The sequence below is a fragment of the Oncorhynchus keta genome, chromosome 4 (assembly GCF_023373465.1).
Source record: "Oncorhynchus keta strain PuntledgeMale-10-30-2019 chromosome 4, Oket_V2, whole genome shotgun sequence".
Lineage (NCBI taxonomy): Eukaryota > Metazoa > Chordata > Actinopteri > Salmoniformes > Salmonidae > Oncorhynchus > Oncorhynchus keta.
The window spans coordinates 13,401,800-13,428,993 of NC_068424.1; the positions used below are offsets into that span (position 1 = coordinate 13,401,800).

A 27,194-nucleotide genomic window follows, 5' to 3' on the forward strand; every position below is an offset into this window, starting at 1 on the left:
CCCTGACTTTCTCTCTTCCTGCTTTACTGTCTTTTCTGGTTGGCAGTGATTTTAATTCTGCATCGTTAAAGTGTAAATATGTAACTTTTTGGGCGACCCGAACAAATACACATAGATGTGTGAGTTATAGATCTTGTCATTCTCATTGAAAGCAAGTCTAAGAAGCGGTAGATCTGTTCTATGTGCGCTATTTCTATTTTCTTTTACTTTCGGTTTTGTACACCAGCTTCAAACAGCTGAAACAACAATATTTTTGCTTTAGGAAAACATATTTCACAGCGGTTTAGATGGTATAATGAATCACTACACTCTGCTGAACAGAAATATGAACGCATATGTAACATGTAAAGAGTTGGTCCCATGTTTCATGAGCTGAAATAAAATATCCCAGAACTTTTCCATAAACACACAAAGCTTATTTCTCTGAAATGTTGTGCCCAAATTTGTTTGCTTCCCTGTTTAGTGAGCATTTCTCCTTTGCAAAGATAATCCATCCACCTGACAGGTGTGGCATATCAAGAAGCTGATTAAACGGCATGATCATTACACAGGTGAACCTTGTGCTGGGCACAATAAAAGGCCACGCTAAAATGTGCAGTTTTGTCACACAACACAATGCCACAGATGTCTCAAGTTTGTGCAATTGGCATGCTGACTGTAGAAATGTCCAGCAGAGCTGTTGCCAGATAATTGAATGTTAATTTCTCTACCATAAGCTGCCTCAAATGACATTTTAGAGAATTTGGCAGTATGTCCAACCGACCTCACAACCGCAGATCACGTATAACCACGCCAGCCCAGGACCTCCATTTCCGGCTTCTGATACCAGCCACCCGGACAGCTGATGAAACTGAAGAATTATTGCACAAACAGTCAGAAACCATCTCAGGGAAGCTCGTTGTCCTCGCCAGGGCCTTGACCTGAATGCAGTTGGGCGTCGTGATGAACTTCAGTGGGGAAGTGCTCTTCACGGATGAATCGCAATTTGAACTGTACCGGGCAGCTGGCAGACAGCTTGGATAGCGTCGTGGGGGCGAGTGGTTTGCTGATGTCAACGTTGTAAATGGTGTGGTGTGCTCCATGGTGGAGTTTGGGTTATGCTATGGGCAGGTATAAGCTTTACACAATTCCTGGAAGCTGAAAATGTCCCAGTTCTTCCATGGCCTGCAAAATCACCAGACGTGTCCTGCATACTCACCAGACGTCACCCACCCTTTGAGTATGTTTGGGATGTTCTGAATCGGTGTACAACAGTGGTGTGTTCCGGTTCCCTCCAATATCCAGCAACTTCGCACAGCCATTGTAGGTAACATTACCTCCGTCACACTCATCCTCAACACAGGTGGTGTGTGCTTAGTCCTGCAGCCCCATCCACATCTATGGGGTTGCAGTGAAGCGGATCAGGAGCTCCAAGTTCCTCAGTGTCCACATCATTAATATATTAATATATATATATTTTTATCATTAAGGACTTAAAATGGTCCACACACGCGCCTCTTCTTTGAAAAGATTTGGCACTACAGGGTGGTGCGGACAGCCCAGTACATGGGGCTGAGCTCTCTGCCATCCAGGACCTCTATCAGGCGGTGTGAAACGGAGGCCTGGAAAATCTTAAGACTCAAACCACCCAAGCCATAAACTCTTCTCACTGCTTCCGCACGGTAACGGTGCTTCAAGTCTTACACCAACAGGCTCCGAAACAACAGCTTCTGTTCCCAAGCCATAAAGCTAACTGAATAGATAACTGAATAGCTAACTGAATAGCCTGATGGACTATCTGAGTTGACCCTTGTATTTAATTTTTCTCTATGTACACTGACACTCCAACACACACACAATATGCACATACAATGCCTTCAGAAAGTATTGCTACCCCTTGACTTATTCAAAATGTTCTGTTACAGCCTGAATTTGAAAGGGATTCCATTGAGATTGTGTTCACTGGCCTACACACAATACTCATAATACTCCATGTCAAAGTGGAATGATATTTTTTTTTTTACAAATGAATAAAAAATTAAAAGCACCGTCATAGGATGCCACTTTTCCAGCAAGTCAGTTTGTTGAATTTCTGCCCTTCTAGAGCTGCCCTGGTCAACTAAGTGCTGCTGTTGAGAAGTGGAAATGCCTAGGAGCAACAACGGCTCAGCTGCGAAGTGGTAGGCCACACAAGCTCACAGAACTGGACTGCCGAGTGCTGAAGCGCGTAGAGCAAAAAAAATGAAGCCTAAGATCAGCATGCACAATGCCAAGCGTTGGCTGGAGTGGTGTAAAGTTCACCATCATTGGATTCTAGAGGAGTGATGGATCACTCTTCACAATCTGGCAGTCCGACGGCCGAATCTGGGTTTGGCGGATGCCAGGAGAACGCTACCTGTCTGAATGCATAGTTCCAACTGTAAAGTCTGGTGGAGGAGGAATAATGGTCTGTTTTTCATGGTTCCGGCCCCTTAGTTCCAGTGAAGGGAAATCTTAACACTACAGGATACAATTACATTATAGACGGTTATGTGCTTCCACCTTTGTGGCAACAGTTTGGGGAAGGCCCTTTTTTTTGTTTCATAATGCCCCAGTGCATCAAGCGAAGACTATACAGAAATGGTTTGTCGATCGGTGTGGGAGAGAGAGAACTTGACTAGCTTGCACAGAGCCCTAATCTCAACTCGATCGAACACCTTTGGGATGAATTGGAACGCCGACTGCTAGCCAGGCCTAATCGCCCAACATCAGTGCCCAACCTCACTAATGCTCTTGAAGCTGAATGGAAGCAATGTTGCAACATCTAGTGGAAAGCCTTCCCATAAGAGTAGAGGCTGTTATAGCAGCAAAGGGGGGACCAACTCCATATTAATGCCCATGATTTTGTAATGAGATGTTCGAGCATAATACTTTTGACCATGTACAATTATCTGTAAGGTCTGTCAGTCACGCAGTGATTTCCAAACACAGATTCAACCGCACAGGTCAGGGAGGTTTTCCAATGTTTTGCAAAGAAGGGCACCTATTGGTATATGGGTAAAAAAATAATACTTTAATCTTGAAGTTATTAATTACATTTTGGATGGGGTTTCAATACATCCAGTCACTACAAAGATGCAGGCGTCCTTCCTAACTCCGTTGCCGGAGAGGAAGGAAACCACTCAGCGATTTCACCATGAAGCCAATGGTGATTTTAAAACAGTCAGAGTTTAATGGCTGTGATAGGAGAAAATTAAGGATACTACAATACCACAATACTAATTGCAAAACATGCATCTTGTTTGCGATAAGGCACTAACGTAACACTGCAAAAAGTATCCTGAATACAAAGAGTTATGTTTGGAGAAAATCCAACACTACACTGAGTGCCACTTCATATTTTCAGGCTTGGTGGTGGCTGCATCATGTTATGGGTATGCTTGTCATTGGCAAGGACTATGGAGGGTTTTTTTTAGGCTAAAAATAAATGGAATAAAGCTAAGCACAGGCAAAATCCTAGAGGAAAACATGGTTCAGTCTGCTTTCTAACAGACGATGGAAAACAAATGCACTTTTCAGTAGGACAGTAACCTAAAACACAAGGGCAAATACACACTGGAGTTGCTTACCAAGATGATATTGAATGCTCCTGAGTTTTTAAATAACAAAATGTATCCAATGCTTTGGCCACAAACAAATATAGGATGAGTCAACAATATTATTTGGGTATTAGTTAACAGAATATGGACTTTTAAAAGTGAGCTTTTCACTGGACCGTTACTTTGACTTTCCGGGAATGAAACACCGTCAACACAGATTTCCCTCTAGAGTTTAGACGACATACTAGTTTGTTTTTATCGTACCAGCTCCATTTGAGTATAAGGGGGTTCAGAGTGATGAGATGCCCAGATATAGGCCTCCTAACCTGGGTATCGAGGTCTGTCACCTCCCTGGCTTCTAGATCTAATACATCAGCTGTCTGAATTGTTTTCAATAGGAGTTATGGTCATAAACTGCAATCGTTATCTAACCAAAAAGAGATGGCCTTCATGAACATTATAAAACACAGCCATGGCACATTAAACACTGCAGTTGTGTGTGTGTGTGTGTGTGTGTGCTCTATAGCCTCAGATATTCTGACTTCACTACTGTAACAACACAACTCTTATCTATAGCCTTGTTTACACCCGCAGTTTTTTAAGTGACTCAAATAAAATATCTGATTCGTATCTGTTTTTTTTACCTATACATACAAGTGATAGAAACTACATGGAGGAGCACTAAGGCCAGTGTCACGTAAACAGCATCTATAGGGCTCTGAATAAATGGTCTGGAATCAGATTGTGGTAATAAAAATTAAAAAAAATGCATTTCAAAGAATTCTGAGACACTGTGTAAGTGCCTGTATTCTGTAACACAGCTGTACTAAGTGTCTGTGTGGTTCTGTTCCCAGGGTGATAAGGACTTCACCCCTGCAGCGGCCCAGGTAGCTCACCAGAAGCCCCAGCCATCTATCACCAAGATGCCCCAGAACCAGCACCTCACTCAGCACATTCACCAGCCCCGCAAGTGAGGCTACCACCAAGCTTACCCTCCCTCCACTAACTCTGCTACAACTGGCCTCGCAAGTAATCACCACAAACGCATATCTACGATCAGTTTTGTGTTTACCCCGTCCAATGCTTAAGTAAAGATTTGAGGAAGGGAAGCTGATCCTAGATCTGTGCCTAAGAGAAAGCCAACGCAATGTGATCAATGGACCACAGCAGCCTACCGACCAACCCAACAACCAATCATAAGCCAGAGATGAGCTCAAGTTCCTGCCTTCCCGCCACAACTGTCCTCACAGACCATAGTAGCCAGAAAGCAGCTTCTTAAGCCTGCAACCCACCAATGTGCCAGAAAGCAAAGTAAATGAAACGGTGTGGAACCACAAAGAGAAATCAACCAATCAAAGAACTACAGAAACCCAATCAAGCATGCACCCAATCTTCAAAAGTGCTCAGGTTACCAGGGCAACCCTTGTTAAGCATTCCATATGATTCCATTTCCTCTTTTGTTCTTAACGCCCTATGAACTAAGAACCTGTCATCATAGAAAATGATAGAGGCCTCTCGTTGCCTAAAGGCAGCCTTTGCATGGGCAGCGAAATGAAGGCCTTCCACCATTTTAATGTAGTCAATCGAGTGGGACATCCAACTTCATAGGCTGATCCCTCCTGGTGACCCTGTTGGAGTCATGTCCACAGATACAACAGTCTCTCTGTGGTTGTCATAGACCACAAACACACACCATCCCATTTATGCCAGGTGTTGTTCATGGCAACTATAATTTCAGACTTTATTTTATCAAGAAGGATTTTTAGTTTATAAAGTGTAAAAAAAAAAAATAGAAATCCTTAGTCTGTGAATGGACTTAGGTGTGGTTGTCATAATAAATAAAGATTCAACTTTAAAATCATTGTTTTATGTCTTCAATGTTACTGGGTAATTATGTCATTTTGTATTGTCCATGAACAAATGTGTATTAACCTTAGTGACCTGTATATACAGTACCAGTCAAAAGTTTGTACACACCTACTCATTCAATAGTTTTTCTTTATTTTTTACTATTTTCTACATTGTAGAATAATAGTGAAGACATCAATACTATGAAATAATACACATGGAATAATGTAATTATACATAGTGTTAAATCAATATTCTTAAAGTACCCACCCTTTGCCTTGACAGCTTTGCACAGTCTTGACATTCTCTCAACCAGCTTCATGAGGTAATCACCTGGAATGCTTTCCCAACATTCTTAAAGGAGCTCCCACATAGGTTGGACTTTTTGGCTGCTTTTCCTTCACTTGTGTTCCAACTCATCCCAAATCTCAATTGGGTTGAGGTCAGGTGATTATGGAGGTCAGGTCATCTGATGCAGCACTCCATCACTCTCCTTGGTAAAATAGACCTTATACAACCTGGAGGTGTGTTTTGGGTCATTGTCCTGTTGAAAAACAAATGACAAATAAGCGCAAACCAGACGGTATGGCATATCGTTGCAGAATGCTATGGTAGCTATGCTGGTTAAGTAAATAAATCAGACTGTCACCAGCAAAGCAACCCTTTTTCCTTTCCTGTGGCGGTCCTCATGAGAGCCAGTGTCATTATTGCGCTTGATGGTTCTTGCGACTGCACTTGAAGAAACTTTCAAAGTTCTTAATTTTCCAGATTGACTGACCTTCATGTAATGATGGGCTGTCATTTATCTTTGCTTATTTGAGCTGTTCTTGCCATAATATGGATTTAGTCCTATTTGGTAGAAGGCCATCTTCTGTATGCCACCCTACCTTGTCACAATACAACTGATTGGCTGAAATATATTAAGAAGGAAAGAAAATCCAGAAATTAACTTTTAACAAGGTACACCTTTTAATGGGAATGCATTCCAGGTGACTACCTCATGAAGCTGGTTAAGAGTGTCCAAAGCTGTCATCAGGGCAAAGGGTGACTATTTCAAAGAATCTCAAATATAAAATATATTTTGATTTAACACTTTTTTTTAGTTACTTCATGATTCCATATGTGTTATTTCATAGATTTGATGTCTTCACCATTATTCTACAATGTCGTAAATAGTACAAAATAAAGGAAACCACTTGAATGTGTAGGTGTGTCCAAACTTTTGACTGAACTTTACTTGATTATAAACTACACACACACACACATCTACATAATATTAAACTCTACACAACATCTACATAATATTATACTCTACACACCATCATCTTATACTACACACCATCATATTATACTACACACCATAATATTATACTACACACAATAATATACTACACACCATAATATACTACACACCATAATATTATACTACACACCATAATATACTACACACCATAATATACTACACACCATAATATTATACTACACACCATAATATTATACTCTACACACCATAATATTATACTCTACACACCATAATATTAAACTCTACACACCATAATATACTACACACCATAATATAATACTCTACACAGCATAATATTATACTCTACACACCATAATATTATACTGCACACCATATTATACTACACACCATAATATTATACTACACACCATAATATTATACTCTACACACAATCTACACACCATAATATTATACTACACACCATAATATTATTACATTTAGAACCAGGAACAGATATAGGCCTTGGTTCTCTCCAGACCTGACTGCCCTTGACCAGCACAAAACCATCCTGTGGCGTTCTGCATTTAGCGTCGAATAGCCCCCGTGATATGCAACTTTTCAGGGAAATTAGGAACCAAAACTGGTTCAGGCAGTTAAGGAAAGCTAAGGCTAGCTTTTTCAAGCAGAAATTTCCATCCAGTAGCACAAACTCAAAACATTCTGGGACACTGTAAAGTCCATGGAGAATAAGAGCACCTCCTCCCAGCTGCCCACTGCACTGAGGCTAGGAAACTGTCACCACTGATAAATCCACTATAATTGAGAATTTCAATGAGCATTTTTCTACGGCTGGCCGTGCTTTCCACCTGTCTACCCTTACTCCGATCAATAGTCCTCCACCCCCACAGCAAGTCGCCCAAGCCTCCCTCATTTCTCCTTCACCCAATTCCAGATAGCTGATGTTCTGAAAGAGCTGCAAAATCTGGACCCCTACAAATCAGCCGGGCTAGACAATCTGGACCCTCTCTTTCTAAAATTATCTGCCGAAATTGTTTCAATCCCTATTACTAGCGTGTTCAACCTCTCTTTCGTATCGTCTGAGTTTCCCAAAGATTGGAAAGCTGCCGCGGTCATCCCCCTCTTCAAAGGGGAGAAACTTTAGACCCAAACTGCTCCAGACCTATATCTATCATACCCTGCTTTTCTAAATTAACAAACAGATTACCGAACATTTCGAATGCCACCGTACCTTCTCTGCTATGCAATCTGGTTTCAGAGATGGTCATGGGTGCACCTTAGCCACGCTCAAGGTCCTAAACAATATCATAACCGCAATCGATAAGAGACATTACTCTGCATTAATCGACCTGGTCAAGGCTTTCGACTCTGTCGATCACCACATTCTTATCAGGGGACTCAACAGCCTTAGTTTCTCAAATGACTGCCTCACCTGGTTCACCAACTACTTCTCTGATAGAGTTCAATGTGTCAAATCGGAGGTTCTGTTGTCGGGACCTCTGGCAGTCTCTACAGGGGTGCCCCTTGGTTCAATTCTTGGGCCTCCAGACGAGCTTCAATGCCATACAACTCTCCTTCCGTGGCCTCCAACTGCTCTTAACTGCAAGTAAAACTAAATGTATGCTCTTCATCCGATCGCTGCACGCACTGTCTGCCTGTCCAGCATCACTACTCTGGACAGTTCTGACTTAGAATATGTGGACAACTAAAAATACCTAGGTGTCTGGTTAGACTGTAAACTCTCCTTCCAGACTCACATTAAGCATCTCAAATCCAAAATTAAATCTAGAATCGAATTTCACAACAAAGCATCCTTCACTCATGCTGCCAAACATACCCTTGTAAAACTGACCATCCTATCGATCCTCGACTTTGGCGATGTCATTTACAAAATAGCCTACCACACTCTACTCAACAAATTGGATGCAGTCTATCACAGTGCCATCCGTTTTGTCACCAATGCTCTCGTTGGCTGGCCCTCGCTTCATACTCGTTGTCAAACCCACTGGCTCCAGGTCATATACAAGTCTCTGCTAGGTAACGCCCCGCCTTATCTCAGCTCACTGGTCACCATAGCAGCAGCACCACCCGTAGCACGCGCTCCAGCAGGTATAGCTCACTGGTCACCCCAAAGCCAATTCTTCCTTTGGCCGCCTCTCCTTCCAGTTCTCTGCTGCCAATGACTTGAACGAACTGCAAAAACACTGAGGCTGGAGATTCATATCTCCCTCACTAACTTTAAGCACCAGCTGTCAGAGCAACTCACAGATCACTGCACCTGTACATAGCCCATTTGCAAATAGCCCATCCAACTACCTCATCCCCATACTGTATTCATTTATTTATCTTGCTCCTTTTATTTATCTTGCTCCTTTGTATGTCTACTTGCACATTCATCTTCTGCACCTCAACCATTCCTTCTCTCTCTCTACTCTCCCCTCCCCTCCCTCTCTCCCCTCCATTCTCTCTATTCTCCCCCTCCCCTCCCTCTCTCTATTCTCCCCCTCCCTTCTCTCGCTCTACTCTCCCCTCTCCGCTCCCTCTCTCTACTCCCCCTCTCTCTACTCCCCCTCCCTTCTCTCTCTCTACTCTCCCCTCCCTTCTCTCTCTCTACTCTCCCTCTCTCTCTCTATTCTCCCCCTCCCTTCTCTCTCTCTACTCTCCCCCTCCCTCTCTCTCTCTATTCTCCCCCTCCCTTCTCTCTCTCTACTCTCCTCCCTCTCTCTACTCTCCCCTTCTCTCTCTCTACTCTCCCCCTCCTCTCTCTCTCTACTCTCCCCCTCCCTTCTCTCTCTCTACTCTCCCCCTCCGCTCCCTCTCTCTACTCCCCCCTCTCTCTACTCCCCCTCCCTTCTCTCTCTCTACTCTCCCCCTCCCTTCTCTCTCTCTACTCTCCCTCTCTCTCTCTATTCACCCCCTCCCTTCTCTCTCTCTACTCTCCCCCTCCTCTCTCTCTCTATTCTCCCCCTCCCTGCTCTCTCTCTACTCTCCTCCCTCTCTCTACTCTCCCCTTCTCTCTCTCTACTCTCCCCCTCCTCTCAGTGTCTGTCGGCACTGGTCATTCCAATTTTCAAAGAGTTATCTATTCTCCCCCTCCCTTCTCTCTCTACTCCCCCTCCCTTCTCTCTCTCTACTCTCCCCTCCCTTTCTCTACCCCCTCTCTCTACTCCCCCTCCCTTCTCTCTCTACTCTCCCCTCCCTTTCTCTACCCCCCCTCTCTCTACTCCCCCTCCCTTCTCTCTCTCTACTCTCCCCTCCCTTTCTCTACCCCCTCTCTCTACTCCCCTCCCTTCTCTCTCTCTACTCTCCCTCCCTTTCTCTACCCCCTCTCTCTACTCCCCCCTCTCTTCTCTCTCTCTACTCTCCCTCCCTTTCTCTACCCCCTCTCTCTACTCCCCCTCCCTTCTCTCTCTCTCTCTCCCTCCCTTTCTCTACCCCCCTCTCTCTACTCCCCCTCCCTTCTCTCTCTCTACTCTCCCTCCCTTTCTCTACCCCCCTCTCTCTACTCCCCCTCCCTTCTCTCTCTCTACTCAATCAATCAATCAATCAAATTGTATTTATATAGCCCTTCGTACATCAGCTGATATCTCAAAGTGCTGTACAGAAACCCAGCCTAAAACCCCAAACAGCAAGCAATGCAGGTGTAGAAGCACGGTGGATAGGAAAAACTCCCTAGAAAGGCCAAAACCTAGGAAGAAACCTAGAGAGGAACCAGGCTATGTGGGGTGGCCAGGCCTCTTCTGGCTGTGCCGGGTGGAGATTATAACAGAACATGGCCAAGATGTTCAAATGTTCATAAATGACCAGCATGGTCGAATAATAACAAGGCAGAACAGTTGAAACTGGAGCAGCAGCACAGTCAGGTGGACTGGGGACAGCAAGGAGTCATCATGTCAGGTCGTCCTGGGGCACGGTCCTTGGGCTCAGGTCCTCCGAGAGAGAGAAAGAAAGAGAGAATTAGAGAGAGCATATGTGGGGTGGCCAGTCCTCTTCTGGCTGTGCCGGGTGGAGATTGTAACAGAACATGGCCAAGATGTTCAAATGTTCATAAATGACCAGCATGGTCAAATAATAGTAAGGCAGAACAGTTGAAACTGGAGCAGCAGCATGGCCAGGTGGACTGGGGACAGCAAGGAGTCATCATGTCAGGTAGTCCTGGGGCATGGTCCTAGGGCTCAGGTCAGTTGAAACTGGAGCAGCAGCATGGCCAGGTGGACTGGGGACAGCAAGGAGCCATCATGTCAGGTAGTCCTGGGGCATGGTCCTAGGGCTCAGGTCCTCCGAAAGAGAGAAAGAAAGAAGGAGAGAATTAGAGAACGCACACTTAGATTCACACAGGACACCGAATAGGACAGGAGAATTACTCCAGATATAACAAACTGACCCTAGCCACCCGACACAAACTACTGCAGCATAAATACTGGAGGCTGAGACAGGAGGGGTCAGGAGACACTGTGGCCCCATCCGAGGACACCCCGGACAGGGCCAAACAGGACAGGGGGTACTCTCTCTCCCTTTCTCTACCCCCCCCTCTCTCTACTCCCCCTCCCTTCTCTCTCTCTACTCTCCCCTCCCTTTCTCTACCCCCTCTCTCTACTCCCCCTTATTTCTCTCTACTCTCCCCTCCCTTTCTCTACCCCCCTCTCTCCTCCCCTCCCTTCTCTCTCTCTACTCTCCCCTCCCTCTCTCTACCCCCTCTCTCCTCCCCCTCCCTTCTCTCTCTCAACCCTTTCCTTTGACCATAGCCTCAACCCTTGCCTTTGACCGTAGTCGTGAAAGCGATTACTACAGCCTCTCTCTGGTCTGCATGTTTCTTTCAACAAGGATATCTGCTACCTGATGGGGTGACTTGAGGTGACCTCGACACAAAATCCCACAGACATCTACTCTGATACTGATACTATGTCCTACTGACACAGACCTCTACTCTGATACTGATACTATGTCCTACTGACACAGATCTCTACTCTGATACTATGTCCTACTGACACAGACCTCTACTCTGATACTGATACTATGTCCTACTGACACAGACCTCTACTCTGATACTATGTCCTACTGACACAGACCTCTACTCTGATACTATGTCCTACTGACACAGACCTCTACTCTGATACTATGTCCTACTGACACAGACCTCTACTCTGATACTATGTCCTACTGACACAGATCTCTACTCTGATACTATGTCCTACTGACACAGACCTCTACTCTGATACTATGTCCTACTGACACAGCCCTCTACTCTGATACTATGTCCCACTGACACAGACCTCTACTCTGATACTATGTCCTACTGACACAGATCTCTACTCTGATACTATGTCCTACTGACACAGACCTCTACTCTGATACTATGTCCTACTGACACAGACCTCTACTCTGATACTATGTCCCACTGACACAGACCTCTACTCTGATACTATGTCCTACTGACACAGATCTCTACTCTGATACTATGTCCTACTGACACAGACCTCTACTCTGATACTGATACTATGTCCTACTGACACAGACCTCTACTCTGATACTATGTCCCACTGACACAGACCTCTACTCTGATACTATGTCCTACTGACACATATCTCTACTCTGATACTGATACTATGTCCTACTGACACAGACCTCTACTCTGATACTATGTCCTACTGACACAGACCTCTACTCTGATACTATGTCCTACTGACACAGACCTCTACTCTGATACTATGTCCTACTGACACAGACCTCTACTCTGATACTATGTCCTACTGACACAGACCTCTACTCTGATACTATGTCCTACTGACACAGACCTCTACTCTGATACTATGTCCTACTGACACAGACCTCTACTCTGATACTGATACTATGTCCTACTGACACAGACCTCTACTCTGATACTATGTCCTACTGACACAGACCTCTACTCTGATACTATGTCCTACTGACACAGACCTCTACTCTGATACTATGTCCTACTGACACAGACCTCTACTCTGATACTATGTCCTACTGACACAGACCTCTACTCTGATACTGATACTATGTCCTACTGACACAGACCTCTAATCTGATACTATGTCCTACTGACACAGACCTCTACTCTGATACTGATACTATGTCCTACTGACACAGACCTCTAATCTGATACTATGTCCTACTGACACAGACCTCTACTCTGATACTATGTCCTACTGACACAGACCTCTACTCTGATACTATGTCCTACTGACACAGACCTCTACTCTGATACTATGTCCTACTGACACAGACCTCTACTCTGATACTGATACTATGTCCTACTGACACAGACCTCTACTCTGATACTATGTCCTACTGACACAGACCTCTACTCTGATACTGATACTATGTCCTACTGACACAGACCTCTACTCTGATACTATGTCCTACTGACACAGACCTCTACTCTGATACTATGTCCTACTGACACAGACCTCTACTCTGATACTATGTCCTACTGACACAGATCTCTACTCTGATACTATGTCCTACTGACACAGACCTCTACTCTGATACTATGTCCTACTGACACAGCCCTCTACTCTGATACTATGTCCCACTGACACAGACCTCTACTCTGATACTATGTCCTACTGACACAGACCTCTACTCTGATACTATGTCCTACTGACACAGACCTCTACTCTGATACTATGTCCTACTGACACAGACCTCTACTCTGATACTATGTCCCACTGACACAGACCTCTACTCTGATACTATGTCCTACTGACACAGACCTCTACTCTGATACTATGTCCTACTGACACAGACCTCTACTCTGATACTACTGACACAGACCTCTACTCTGATACTATGATGACTATGTCCTACTGACACAGACCTCTACTCTGATACTATGTCCCACTGACACAGACCTCTACTCTGATACTATGTCCTACTGACACAGACCTCTACTCTGATACTATGTCCTACTGACACAGACCTCTACTCTGATACTATGTCCCACTGACACAGACCTCTACTCTGATACTATGTCCTACTGACACATATCTCTACTCTGATACTGATACTATGTCCTACTGACACAGACCTCTACTCTGATACTATGTCCTACTGACACAGACTTCTACTCTGATACTATGTCCTACTGACACAGACCTCTACTCTGATACTATGTCCTACTGACACAGACCTCTACTCTGATACTATGTCCTACTGACACAGACCTCTACTCTGATACTGATACTATGTCCTACTGACACAGACCTCTACTCTGATACTATGTCCTACTGACACAGACCTCTACTCTGATACTGATACTATGTCCTACTGACACATATCTCTACTCTGATACTGATACTATGTCCTACTGACACAGACCTCTACTCTGATACTATGTCCTACTGACACAGACCTCTACTCTGATACTATGTCCTACTGACACAGACCTCTACTCTGATACTGATACTATGTCCTACTGACACAGACCTCTACTCTGATACTGATACTATGTCCTACTGACACAGACCTCTACTCTGATACTGATACTATGTCCTACTGACACAGACCTCTACTCTGATACTATGTCCTACTGACACAGACCTCTACTCTGATACTATGTCCTACTGACACAGACCTCTACTCTGATACTATGTCCTACTGACACAGACCTCTACTCTGATACTATGTCCTACTGACACAGACCTCTACTCTGATACTGATACTATGTCCTACTGACACAGACCTCTACTCTGATACTATGTCCTACTGACACAGACCTCTACTCTGATACTGATACTATGTCCTACTGACACAGACCTCTACTCTGATACTATGTCCTACTGACACAGACCTCTACTCTGATACTGATACTATGTCCTACTGACACAGACCTCTACTCTGATACTATGTCCTACTGACACAGACCTCTACTCTGATACTATGTCCTACTGACACAGACCTCTACTCTGATACTGATACTATGTCCTACTGACACAGACCTCTACTCTGATACTGATACTATGTCCTACTGACACAGACCTCTACTCTGATACTGATACTATGTCCTACTGACACAGACCTCTACTCTGATACTATGTCCTACTGACACAGACCTCTACTCTGATACTATGTCCTACTGACACAGACCTCTACTCTGATACTATGTCCTACTGACACAGACCTCTACTCTGATACTATGTCCTACTGACACAGACCTCTACTCTGATACTGATACTATGTCCTACTGACACAGACCTCTACTCTGATACTGATACTATGTCCTACTGACACAGACCTCTACTCTGATACTATGTCCTACTGACACAGACCTCTACTCTGATACTATGTCCTACTGACACAGACCTCTACTCTGATACTATGTCCTACTGACACAGACCTCTACTCTGATACTATGTCCTACTGACACAGACCTCTACTCTGATACTGATACTATGTCCTACTGACACAGACCTCTACTCTGATACTATGTCCTACTGACACAGACCTCTACTCTGATACTGATACTATGTCCTACTGACACAGACCTCTACTCTGATACTATGTCCTACTGACACAGACCTCTACTCTGATACTATGTCCTACTGACACAGACCTCTACTCTGATACTGATACTATGTCCTACTGACACAGACCTCTACTCTGATACTATGTCCTACTGACACAGACCTCTACTCTGATACTGATACTATGTCCTACTGACACAGACCTCTACTCTGATACTGATACTATGTCCTACTGACACAGACCTCTACTCTGATACTATGTCCTACTGACACAGACCTCTACTCTGAAACTATGTCCTACTGACACAGACCTCTGATATTGAAAGACTAAGACTGGATAAAATAGTAGCCATGCTTATTTATAAAGCCTTATCATGGCCATTTTCTAAATCAGTGATCACCTGTTTGTATTTTCATTGTGATAGTGAATTGAGCCTGTCATGCAGTACCCCCTGTCTCCCAGCAGAGTGTGCCAGTCTGAGATTCCCTGTTATATGTTTGGATATGGTAAGGATTGGGTTTTGACGATCACAGAGATGCCAGGCTGACAGACTTGCTGACCACGTCTCATGGTTTATAATCTCAGGTGACCATCTCAGACTGCTTCTGTTCATAACAGTGATTTTAACATGATCTTCTGGCTACAGCCTATCTATCCCTCTCCCTTCATAATGATGGCTTTTACATGACTGTTTCCACGGCTACTTCCAGTGGTTTTCAGAAAGGATTCACACCCCTTGAGTTATAAAATATATATATATACAGTGGGGAGAACAAAGCATGTAGAGGTCTGTAATTTTTATCATAGGTACACTTCAACTGTGATAGACGGAATCTAAAACAAAAATCCAGAAAATCACATTGTATGATTTTTAAGTAATTAATTAGCATTTTATTGCATGACATAAGTATTTGATACATCAGAAAAGCAGAACGTAATATTTGGTACAGAAACCTTTGTTTGCAATTACAGAGATCATACGTTTCCTGTAGAACTTGACCAGGTTTGCACACACTGCAGCAGGGATTTTGGCCCACACCTCCATACAGACCGTCTCCAGATTCTTCAGGTTTCGGGGCTGCCGCTGGGCAAGACGGACTTTCAGCTCCCTCCAAAGATGATCTATTGGGTTCAGGTCTGGAGACTGGCTAGGCCACTCCAGGACCTTGAGATGCTTCTTACGGAGCCACTCGTTAGTTGCCCTGGCTGTGAGGTGAATTCATCTCCCAGTGTCTGGTGGAAAGCAGACTGAACCAGGTTATTGTCCTGCTGAAAGGTGAATTCATCTCCCAGTGTCTGGTGGAAAGCAGACTGAACCAGGTTATTGTCCTGCTATTGTCCTGCTGAAAGGTGAATTCATCTCCCAGTGTCTGGTGGAAAGCAGACTGAACCTCTAGGATTTTTCCTGTGCTCTATTCTGTTTACTTGTATAAAAACAACTCAGATGACAAGCGTACCCATAACATGATGCAGCCACCACCATGTTTGAACATATGAAGAGTGGTACTCGGTGGTGTGTTGTGTTGAATGTACAGCAGCCCTAACACTTGTATCCAGGACATTAAGTTACATTCTTTGCCACATTTTTTGCAGTGTTACGTTAGTGCCTTATTGCTTATTGTTTTGGGAATATTTGTATTCTGTACAGGCTTCCTTCTTTTCACTCGGTCATACAGGTTAGTATTGTGGAGTAACTACAATGTTGTTGATCCATCCTCAGTTTTCTCCTATCACAGCCTTTAAACTCTGTAACTGTTTTAAAGTCACTGCTAGCGAGCGGCATGGTGAAATCCCTGAGCAGTTTCCTTCCTCTCCAGCAACTGAGTTAGGAAGTGTTGATACACCATCCAAAGCCTAAATAATAACTTGCACCATGCTCAAAGGATATTCAATGTCTGTTTTTTTTTCCTTCTACCAATAGGTGCCCTTCTTAGCGAGGCATTGGAAAACCTCTAGTCTTTGTGGTTAAATCTGTGTTCGAAATTCTTTGCTCGACTGAGGGACATGACACGTGTGTATGTGTGGGGTACAGAGATGGGGTAGCCATTTAAAAATAATCTTAATTAAACACTATTTTTGCACACAGTGAGTGAGTCCACACTTATTATGTGACTTGTTAAGCAAATTCTTATTTTGGCTTGCCATAACAAAGGGGTTGAAGACATATTGACTCCAGACATTCCAGCTTGTCATTTGTAAAATGTTTAAAAACCTAATTCCACTTTGAGATGATGGAATATTGTGTGTGGGCCAGTGACACAAAATCTCTATTTAATCCATTTTAAATTCAGGCTGTAACAGAACAAAATATGGAAATGAAATTATGCACCTGGTACTTAGCAGGAAATGATGCACCTGGTACTTATCAGGAAATGATGGACCTGATACTTATCAGGAAATGATGGACCTGGTACTTATCAGGAAAAGATGGACCTGATACTTATCAGGAAATGATGGACCTGGTACTTATCAGGAAATGATGGACCTGGTACTTATCAGGAAATGATGCACCTGGTACTTATCAGGAAATGATGCACCTGGTACTTATCAGGAAATGATGGACCTGGTACTTATCAGGAAATGATGGACCTGGTACTTATCAGGAAATGATGCACCTGGTACTTATCAGGAAATGATGCACCTGGTACTTATCAGGAAATGATGCACCTGGTACTTATCAGGAAATGATGCACCTGGTACCTATCAGGAAATGATGCACCTGGTACTTATCAGGAAAAGATGCACATGGTACTTATCAGGAAATGATGCACATGGTACTTATCAGGAAATGGATACCTGGTTCTTATCAGGAAATGATGTACCTGGTTCTTATCAGGAAATGATGTACCTGGTACTTATCAGGAAATGATGCACATGGTACTTATCAGGAAATGGATACCTGGTACTTATCAGGAAATGATGCACCTGGTACTTATCAGGAAAAGATGCACATGGTACTTATCAGGAAATGATGCACCTGGTACTTATCAGGAAATGATGCACCATCTTTTTTATGTTTTAGAAAGAGTCACTCACTCTCACAGACACAAACAGTAGAGTGCATTGCATTCCAGTTGTGTTTTTATTGACCATAAACAAGAACATTGTAGAGTACACGGACGAGATATTGCTGGTCCCATTGTGGTTCCATTACCACTCAAACAAACAAAACCTTGTGAATCTGTTTGGTAAATCCATAGCGTGGCTTCCTGAGAGAAGTGTACACTTGTTCACTAAATATATATATATATATTAATTGGACTTGTATAAGCAGAGAGTTTAGAGAGTTTTCGTCCATTCCGTTTAAATCAATGAGGGGAACCAGGGCGCACTTGGGCAGACACAGAATTCACCTGGAGTCTTTGTGATATGTCTTGGAAAGCATTTTAGTGTTACACTCCTGCTGCCTAGCCTGCTCCATTTGTTTACAGAAATGATTTTTGTGCCAACATCTGCCCCCTAGTAACTCCATAGCAACTTATCACATTGGCTGTTAGACACACCTAAAATATGCCACTTAAAGCCAGTCCTGTCTTTAGGGTTATCACTGTGAAATTGTCTTCTCTTCAATCCCTACCATAATAATACTACATTATATCAATCTCTACCATAATAATACTACATTATATTAATCCCTACCATAATAATACTACATTATATCAATCCCTACCATAATAATACTACATTATATCAATCCCTACCATAATAATACTATATTATATCAATCCCTACCATAATAATACTATATTATATCAATCCCTACCATAATAATACTACATTATATCAATCCCTACCATAATAATACTACATTATATCAATCTCTACCATAATAATACTACATTATATCAATCCCTACCATAATAATACTACATTATATCAATCACTACCATAATAATACTACATTATATCAATCCCTACCATAATAATACTACATTATATCAATCCCCACCATAATAATACTACATTATATCAATCCCTACCATAATAATACTACATTATATCAATCCCTACCATAATAATACTATATTATATCAAGACTTTCCAGTTGCCATTTGTGATCCTACCTCCCATTATTTTCATTCATTATTTTCTGTTGAACTTCTCAACCAATAGTATAGCGTCTGTCTGATCGGAATACACACGTGTGTTTGTACAAAGCACATGATGAAGGTGCTCCTAGATGCTGATCTGAGGTCAGTGTAGCAGTACTTTGATCTCATTCATAACATGTAAACATTTCAGGATATACTTTGTTTTCCCCCATTTGATAGATAATATTGCTCTAAGACATTTCTTTATTTCATTCACATTCTCAAAATATGCCTACTTTAGTAGAAAATAAAAACAGTTTATATATAGTATACTCATAATAAAAAAATACCCGATGAGGTACAATCTATATGCAAAATACATTCACAGAATTAGAAAAGCTTTCAAAAAGCCAATATAAAGTAGATGCCATTTCAACATATCAAAGCACAGTGCCTATCTAAAAAAGTCAGTCAAATGCCATTGGTAACAAAATAATGCTTATCTTTTTTTTATTTTTTTATCTTTGACGATAAGTCAGTTTGACATGCTGGGAGGCTTACTCAACGGTTGTATAGGCTACGCAATATTTGAACCCTTTATATTTGTCCCATTCTAACCCTTCCCGAGGCGTATCGTATCATCATTTTAGGCAATAAAGTTTCAACGTGTGATGTCAGATATATCAGTGAAACATGATCTGTACACAGTCAGATCATATGGGTTTGTATCCTGGGTAAGTGTCAGGTAATACAGAAATCACACTATAAAAATACTGCTGATTTTGTGAATCAAATGCATTACAAAATAAAGCACTGTCACTTTTACTCCCTCAAAAAGCCAAAAAAAAAACTCTGAACTGCTACCTAGGCAACAGTGGAGGACAGGGTGGAGTGACATCACTTCCTCCTACGATGTCATTTCCTCTTCCTGGAACCCAGGTGCCGCCTCGTGGCCGCCTCCACCCTCCTCCTCTCCGCCTCCTCTGCTCTCTTCCTCTCCTCCTTCAGTTCTTTATATCTCCACTTGGGAAGCTGCAGGAAGTCGCCCCCTCCATCTTTAAAGCTGCTCTTCCTGTGGACTCTCTCAGGTTCAAAGGTCGGCGTTGGGGCCTTAGAGATTCTCACCTTGGGAATGGACATCCCCGGCCGCACACTGCTATACTTCACCATACCCAGAGGCAGCAGGCTAGTCTTTCTCAGGGCCATAGAGGAAGAAGTCCCAGCCCCAGACACCTTACCGAGGGTAGGGTTAGTCGTGGTGGGGTTTTTGTTCGGCGGTAGCAGGATGGTCCGCCGGTCCTTTGGAGGTTTGGGCACCAGAGTGACCCGTGAGTTCTGGAAGAGTTTGCCGTGGTTGTCGAGCCTCTCAGGGTTCTGGGTTTTCAGTTCTTTGGCCCGTTGGCGTCGGAGGATCTCTGGGACGGAGTAGCGACGTTTACCCACGCAAGGTGGGCTTGTCGGACACACCTGAAGAGCAAGTACAAACAGATATATCAGAGGAAGGGGGGGGGGGGGCAATGAGAACACGAAGACAGAGAGAGAGGTTAAATACAGTAGAAGTGAGAGGAATGAAGAAACAGACGTTTCTAACTCACTGTGGAACAAGCCATCGCCACGAAGGGGCTCCCCAGTGCTGTTGTCACGGTGACTAGGTGATCTAAGACTCCTTCGTCGTCAGGCTCTGTGATGTTGGCAAACGTCAGAGCGTTTCGTATGGTGTCTGATATACGCTGCATACAGCCTCGAGGCTCCCGGGCCTTAGATACTAGAGACCCCAGCTGGGGCCACTCTGGACTGAAACAATTATATCAGATTAGGAAATAATACGATTGGAAGAATTGCAATATGAAACTATACCGATGACATCGTATAATGATAATAAGAATCACCATCATCATCATCATCATCATCATCATCATCATCATCATCATCATCATCATCATCACCATCATCCTCATCATCACCACCATCATCATCACCACCATCCTCATCATCATCACCACCATCACCATCATCCCCATCATCATCATCGCCATCATCATCATCATCACCACCACCATCATCATCATCATCACCACCATCATCATCATCATCACCACCATCCTCATCATCATCACCACCATCATCATCATCATCACTATCATCCTCATCATCATCCCCATCATCATCACCAGCATCCTCATCATCATCACCACCATCCTCATCATCACTCATCAAGTATAGTCTACCTGTATGCGTCACATAGTTGATAAGGACAGGGTCTGGAGTGGAGACGTGTCATGGCCCAGGCGGTGTCGTAGCGTCCTGTGAAAAACGCCCACTCTCTGGAGGTCAGCTGACGACCAAAGTCCCTCGCCTCCGTGTCAGCTCCTTACAGAGGAGAAAGAGAGGTGGGGAGTAAGAGAGAGAGAGAAGGAAAGTAGGAGAGTGGAGGAGAAGGAGGAAAGAGGAGGAGATAGTAGGAGGGAGAGGGAGGAGATAGTAGGAGAGAGGCAAGGAGATAAATGTATGACAAGATCCTTCAGATGTCAAATTGAACCCTACCGGTAGATGTTATTTCTGCTTTAAATTACTGTTTGAAGTGAAATATTATTGAAATATGAATGATGAAATATATGTTAAAGTAAGTTAAATATAAACCAGGTGAATTTGTTTGTCCGTCTGTGTACTTACCTGCTAGCATCAGGGCTCGTACACACTCCACCCTGCCCTGCATAGCAGCCTTCATCAGAGCGGTGAAGCCGTGACAGTTCCTCCTCTCTATGTCCAGACCAGGGGAGTAGTTCAACAGGTAGTTACTGATCATTATGTGACCTGGAGGTGGGGCGAAATGGGGAGAGCCTTGTGAACCTTTTTGAACTGTGTGGATCTGTGTGTGTGCGCATGCAAGGGTTTGTGGGTCTGTGTGCACGCATGCGAGTGTGTGTGGGTCTGTGTGCACGCATGCGAGTGTGTGTGGGTCTGTGTGTTTGTGTGTCGTACCTGCCTGTGCAGCTGTGATGAGGGCGGTATTCCCCTCAGTGTCCTGCCAGTTGACATCCAGGTGACAACACTGAGCCAACGCTATGACAACGTCAACATAACCCTGGTAGCATGCCACCATCAGCCCCGTCTGTGTGTGAGAGAGAGAGAGAGAGATAGAGTTAGATATATATATATATAGAGAGAGAGAGAGTGAGAGCGAGAGAGATACAGATATAGAGTTTGCCAGATATCAAACATAAAGATATAAAAGTATTTTTGAGAAGAATCAACAACAAGTGGGACAAAATCATGAAGTGGAACGACATTTATGGATATTTCAAACTTTTTTAACAAATCAAAAACTGAAAAATTGGGCGAGCAAAATTATTCAGCCCCTTTACTTTCAGTGCAGCAAACTCTCTCCAGAAGTTCAGTGAGGATCTCTGAATGATCCAATGTTGACCTAAATATATGATGATAAATACAATCCACGTGTGAGTAAGAGAGATAAATGATATGTGATAGTCTCAGAGGTCCGTTAAAAGCGCAGAGAGCATCATGAAGAACAAGACCAGGAGGTCCGAGATATGTATATAGAAGTTTAAAGCGCGAGATAGAAAGATTTCCCAAGATATAAATATAGGAGCAGCAAGCGATGATATTGAAATGGAAGGAGTATCAGACCATGCAAATCTACCAAGACCTGGCCGTCCCTCTAAACTTTCAGCTCATACAAGGAGAAGACTGAGAGATGCAGAGAGGCCCATGATCATGGATGAACTGCAGAGCAGCTGAGATGGGAGACTCTGTCCATAGGACAACAATATGTATATTGACAAATCTGGCCTTTATGGAAGATGGCAAGAAGAAAGATTTCTTAAAGATATATAAAAAGTGTCATTTAAAGCCACAAGCCACCTGGGAGATGGAAGAAGATAGATGAAACCAAAATTGAACTTTTTGGCAACAATGCAAAATATGTTTGGCGTAAAAGCAACACAGCTCATCAGAACACACCCATCCCCACTGTCAAAGATGGAGATGGCAGCATCATGGTTTGGGCCTATATATATATATAGGGACAGGGAAGATGGTTAAAATTGATGGGAAGATGGATGGAGCCAAATACAGGACCATTCTGGAAGAAAACCTGATGGAGTCTGCAAAAGACCTGAGACTGGGACGGAGAATTGTCTTCCAACAAGACAATGATCCAAAACATAAAGCAAAATACAATGGAATGGTTCAAAAATAAACATATCCAGGTGTTAAAATAGTCAAAGTCCAGACCTATATCGAGAATCTGTGGAAAGAACTGAAAACTGTTGTTCACAAATGATCCAGCCTCACTGAGAGCTGTTTTAGGAGAAATGGGAAAAAATAGTCTGTCGATGTGCAAAACTGATAGAGACATATAGCGACTTACAGCTGTATAGCAGCAAAAGCGCTACAAAATATTAACTTAAGATGAATAATTTTACGCCCAATTTTTCAGTTTTTGATTTGTTAAAAAGTTTGAAATATCCAATAAAGTTCCACTTCATGATTGTGTCCCACTTGTAGTTGATTCTTCACAAAAAAATAAAGTTTTATATCTTTATGTTTGAAGCCTGAAATGTGGCAAAAGGTCGCAAAGTTCAAGGGGGCCGAATACTATAAGGCACTGTATAGAGAGAGATATAGAGTTATAGATATATATATATATAGAGAGAGAGCGCGAGATAGAGATAGAGATATATATATATATATATATATATAGAGAGAGAGAGAGAGAGATAGAGAGATATATATATATAGAGAGAGCGAGATAGAGAGAGATATATATATAGAGAGAGAAAAGGTTTAAAAGGCTATCTCAGACAGTCACAGGCGTTTTAATGTTCTGTCTTCAACAGCTCTGTTTCTCCCTCCCACCCTCTCTACCTATAGCGCTGAGGTGGCTACTGTTCCGGGAAGGCCACTGTGCGTGCATGGCAAAGTTGGTTCCTGAATAGACAATCTAGTTGACAGTGCTAGTTCTGTTCTGATGCTTAACTGGGGAAACATGATATGAGATCCAAGCCAGTGTCAATGAGGTTAGACAACAACGGGAGGCCTGTATGTACGGTCCAAAACTAATATCATACCGTCAACATTAAATCAGTTTTGTTTGCTGTTGAAACAGAATTTCGATCCTTGTGGAAAACTCCTACTGCTTTCTGTCACGCTGTGTTTTTGGAATGCCGTGTTCCTGGAATGCCAGTGAAATGTGTGTGTATACAGCTTGGAATCTCCTGGAAAAGTTCCAGTGTTTTCCGGAAGGCCAACACTTCATCAGCCAAAACAAACACTACTGCCAGAGAGGAAGGATGGGAGGGGTGTAGATGAGTGGAGAGAGGCAAAGGAGAGGAGATGGAGACAGAGAAAGGGTAGAAGAGGTATTGGTTACAAAGGAGAGGAGATGGAGACAGAGAAAGGATAGAAGAGGTATTGGTTACAAAGGAGAGGAGATGGAGACAGAGAAAGGATAGAAGAGGTATTGGTTACAAAGGAGAGGAGATGGAGACAGAGAAAGGGTAGAAGAGGTATTGGTTACAAAGGAGAGGAGATGGAGACAGAGAAAGGATAGAAGAGGTATTGGTAACAAAGGAGAGGAGATGGAGACAGAGAAAGGATAGAAGAGGTATTGGTAAGAAAGGAGAGGAGATGGAGACAGAGAAAGGATAGAAGAGGTATTGGTAACAAAGGAGAGGAGATGGAGACAGAGAAAGGGTAGAAGAGGTATTGGTAACAAAGGAGAGGAGATGGAGACAGAGAAAGGATAGAAGAGGTATTGGTAACAAAGGAGAGGAGATGGAGACAGAGAAAGGATAGAAGAGGTATTGGTTACAAAGGAGAGGAGATGGAGACAGAGAAAGGATAGAAGAGGTATTGGTAACAAAGGAGAGGAGATGGAGACAGAGAAAGGATAGAAGAGGTATTGGTAACAAAGGAGAGGAGATGGAGACAGAGAAAGGATAGAAGAGGTATTGGTAACAAAGGAGAGGAGATGGAGACAGAGAAAGGATAGAAGAGGTATTGGTTACAAAGGAGAGGAGATGGAGACAGAGAAAGGATAGAAGAGGTATTGGTTACTAAGGAGAGGAGATGGAGACAGAGAAAGGATAGAAGAGGTATTGGTTACAAAGGAGAGGAGATGGAGACAGAGAAAGGATAGAAGAGGTATTGGTAACAAAGGAGAGGAGATGGAGACAGAGAAAGGATAGAAGAGGTATTGGTTACAAAGGAGAGGAGATGGAGACAGAGAAAGGATAGAAGAGGTATTGGTAACAAAGGAGAGGAATAAAGGACAGTACAATAGAGACAGCAAACTAGGGGTATTCTTTCTATGAGGAGTCAAATGTATATATTAGAGTAGCGGCGGCAGGTAGCTAAGCTGTTAGAGAGGCAAGCCAGCAACCGGAGGTTTGTCCGTTTGAATCCTGGGTCTGACTGGGAAAATAATCTGTTGGGAAGTGAGCTGGAAACCAGAGGGTTGCTGGTATCAAATCCTAGATGCCATTGACTGCCGTTGTGCCCTTGAGCAAGGCACTTAACCTCCCACAACAACTGCGCCCAGTGTGGCAATCCCCTGCTCCAACCTCTACATGTATGTAACAGTCCTCTTCTCCAACCTCTACATACTGTATATGTAACAGTCCCCTTCTCCAACCTCTACATACTGTATATGTAACAGTCCTCTTCTCCAACCTCTATATGTCTGTAACAGTCCTCTTCTCCAACCTCTACATACTGTATATGTAACAGTCCCCTTCTCCAACCTCTACATACTGTATATGTAACAGTCCCCTTCTCCAACCTCTACATACTGTATATGTAACAGTCCTCTTCTCCAACCTCTATATGTATGTAACAGTCCTCTTCTCCAACCTCTATAGGATATGTAACAGTCCTCTTCTCCAACCTCTATATCTATGGAACAGTCCTCTTCTCCAACCTCTATATGTCTGTAACAGTCCTCTTCTCCAACCTCTATATCTATGTAACAGTCCTCTTCTCCAACCTCAAACTAGGGGTCAACAGTCCTCTTCTCCAACCTCTATATCTATGTAACAGTCCTCTTCTCCAACCTCTATATGTCTGTAACAGTCCTCTTTCCAACCTCTATATCTATGTAACAGTCCTCTTCTCCAACCTCTATAGGTTTGTCCTATTCTCCAATCCTGGGTCTGTAACTCCTATTCTCCAACATATATCTGTTGTAACAGTCCTCTTCTCCAACCTCTATAGGGTATGTAACAGTCCTCTTCTCCAACCTCTACATACTGTATATGTAACAGTCCCCTTGAGCAACCTCTATATCTATGTAACAGTCCTATTCTCCAACCTCTACATGTCTGTAACAGTCCTATTCTCCAACATCTATATATGTCTGTAACAGTCCTCTTCTCCAACCTCTACATACTGTATATGTAACAGTCCCCTTCTCCAACCTCTACATACTGTATATGTAACAGTCCCCTTCTCCAACCACTATATCTATGTAACAGTCCTCTTCTCCAACCTCTACATCCATGTAACAGTCCTCTTCTCCAACCTCTATATCTATGTAACAGTCCTCTTCTCCAACCTCTATATCTATGTAACAGTCCTCTTCTCCAACCTCTATATGTATGTAACAGTCCTCTTCTCCAACCACTATATCTATGTAACAGTTCTCTTCTCCAACCTCTACATACTGTATATGTAACAGTCCCCTCTCCAACCTCTATATGTCTGTAACAGTCCTCTTTCCAACCACTATATCTATGTAACAGTCCTCTTCTCCAACCTCTACATGTCTGTAACAGTCCTCTTCTCCAACCTCTATATCTATGTAACAGTCCCCTTCTCCAACCTCTATATGTCTGTAACAGTCCTCTTCTCCAACTCTATATGTCTGTACAGTCCCCTTCTCCAACCACTATATATGTAACAGTCCTCTTCTCCAACCTCTACATACTGTATATGTAACAGTCCCCTTCTCCAACCTCTATATGTCTGTAACAGTCCTCTTTCCAA

General features: G+C 43.1%; 2 protein-coding genes across 2 annotated transcripts in view; one reads left to right on the forward strand and one right to left on the reverse strand.

Annotated features, from left to right (window-relative positions):
- The window catches only part of LOC118369620 (death-associated protein 1-like), a 19,158-nt gene extending 13,743 nt beyond the window's left edge, over positions 1–5,415 (forward strand). Inside the window, exon 4 of the mRNA XM_035754137.2 lies at positions 4,412–5,415. Coding sequence (XP_035610030.1) covers positions 4,412–4,531 — 120 coding nt within the window. The 3' untranslated portion in view covers positions 4,532–5,415. The remainder of the gene's footprint in view (positions 1–4,411) is intronic.
- Positions 5,416–18,232: 12,817 nt separating this feature from the next.
- Positions 18,233–27,194, reverse strand: part of LOC118369633 (ankyrin repeat domain-containing protein 33B-like) — a 31,337-nt gene continuing 22,375 nt past the window's right edge. Inside the window, exons 2-6 of the mRNA XM_035754166.2 lie at positions 22,173–22,302; positions 21,864–22,004; positions 21,419–21,560; positions 20,786–20,984; positions 18,233–20,657 (exon numbers count right to left, since the gene is read on the reverse strand). Coding sequence (XP_035610059.1) covers positions 20,106–20,657; positions 20,786–20,984; positions 21,419–21,560; positions 21,864–22,004; positions 22,173–22,302 — 1,164 coding nt within the window. The 3' untranslated portion in view covers positions 18,233–20,105. The remainder of the gene's footprint in view (positions 20,658–20,785; positions 20,985–21,418; positions 21,561–21,863; positions 22,005–22,172; positions 22,303–27,194) is intronic.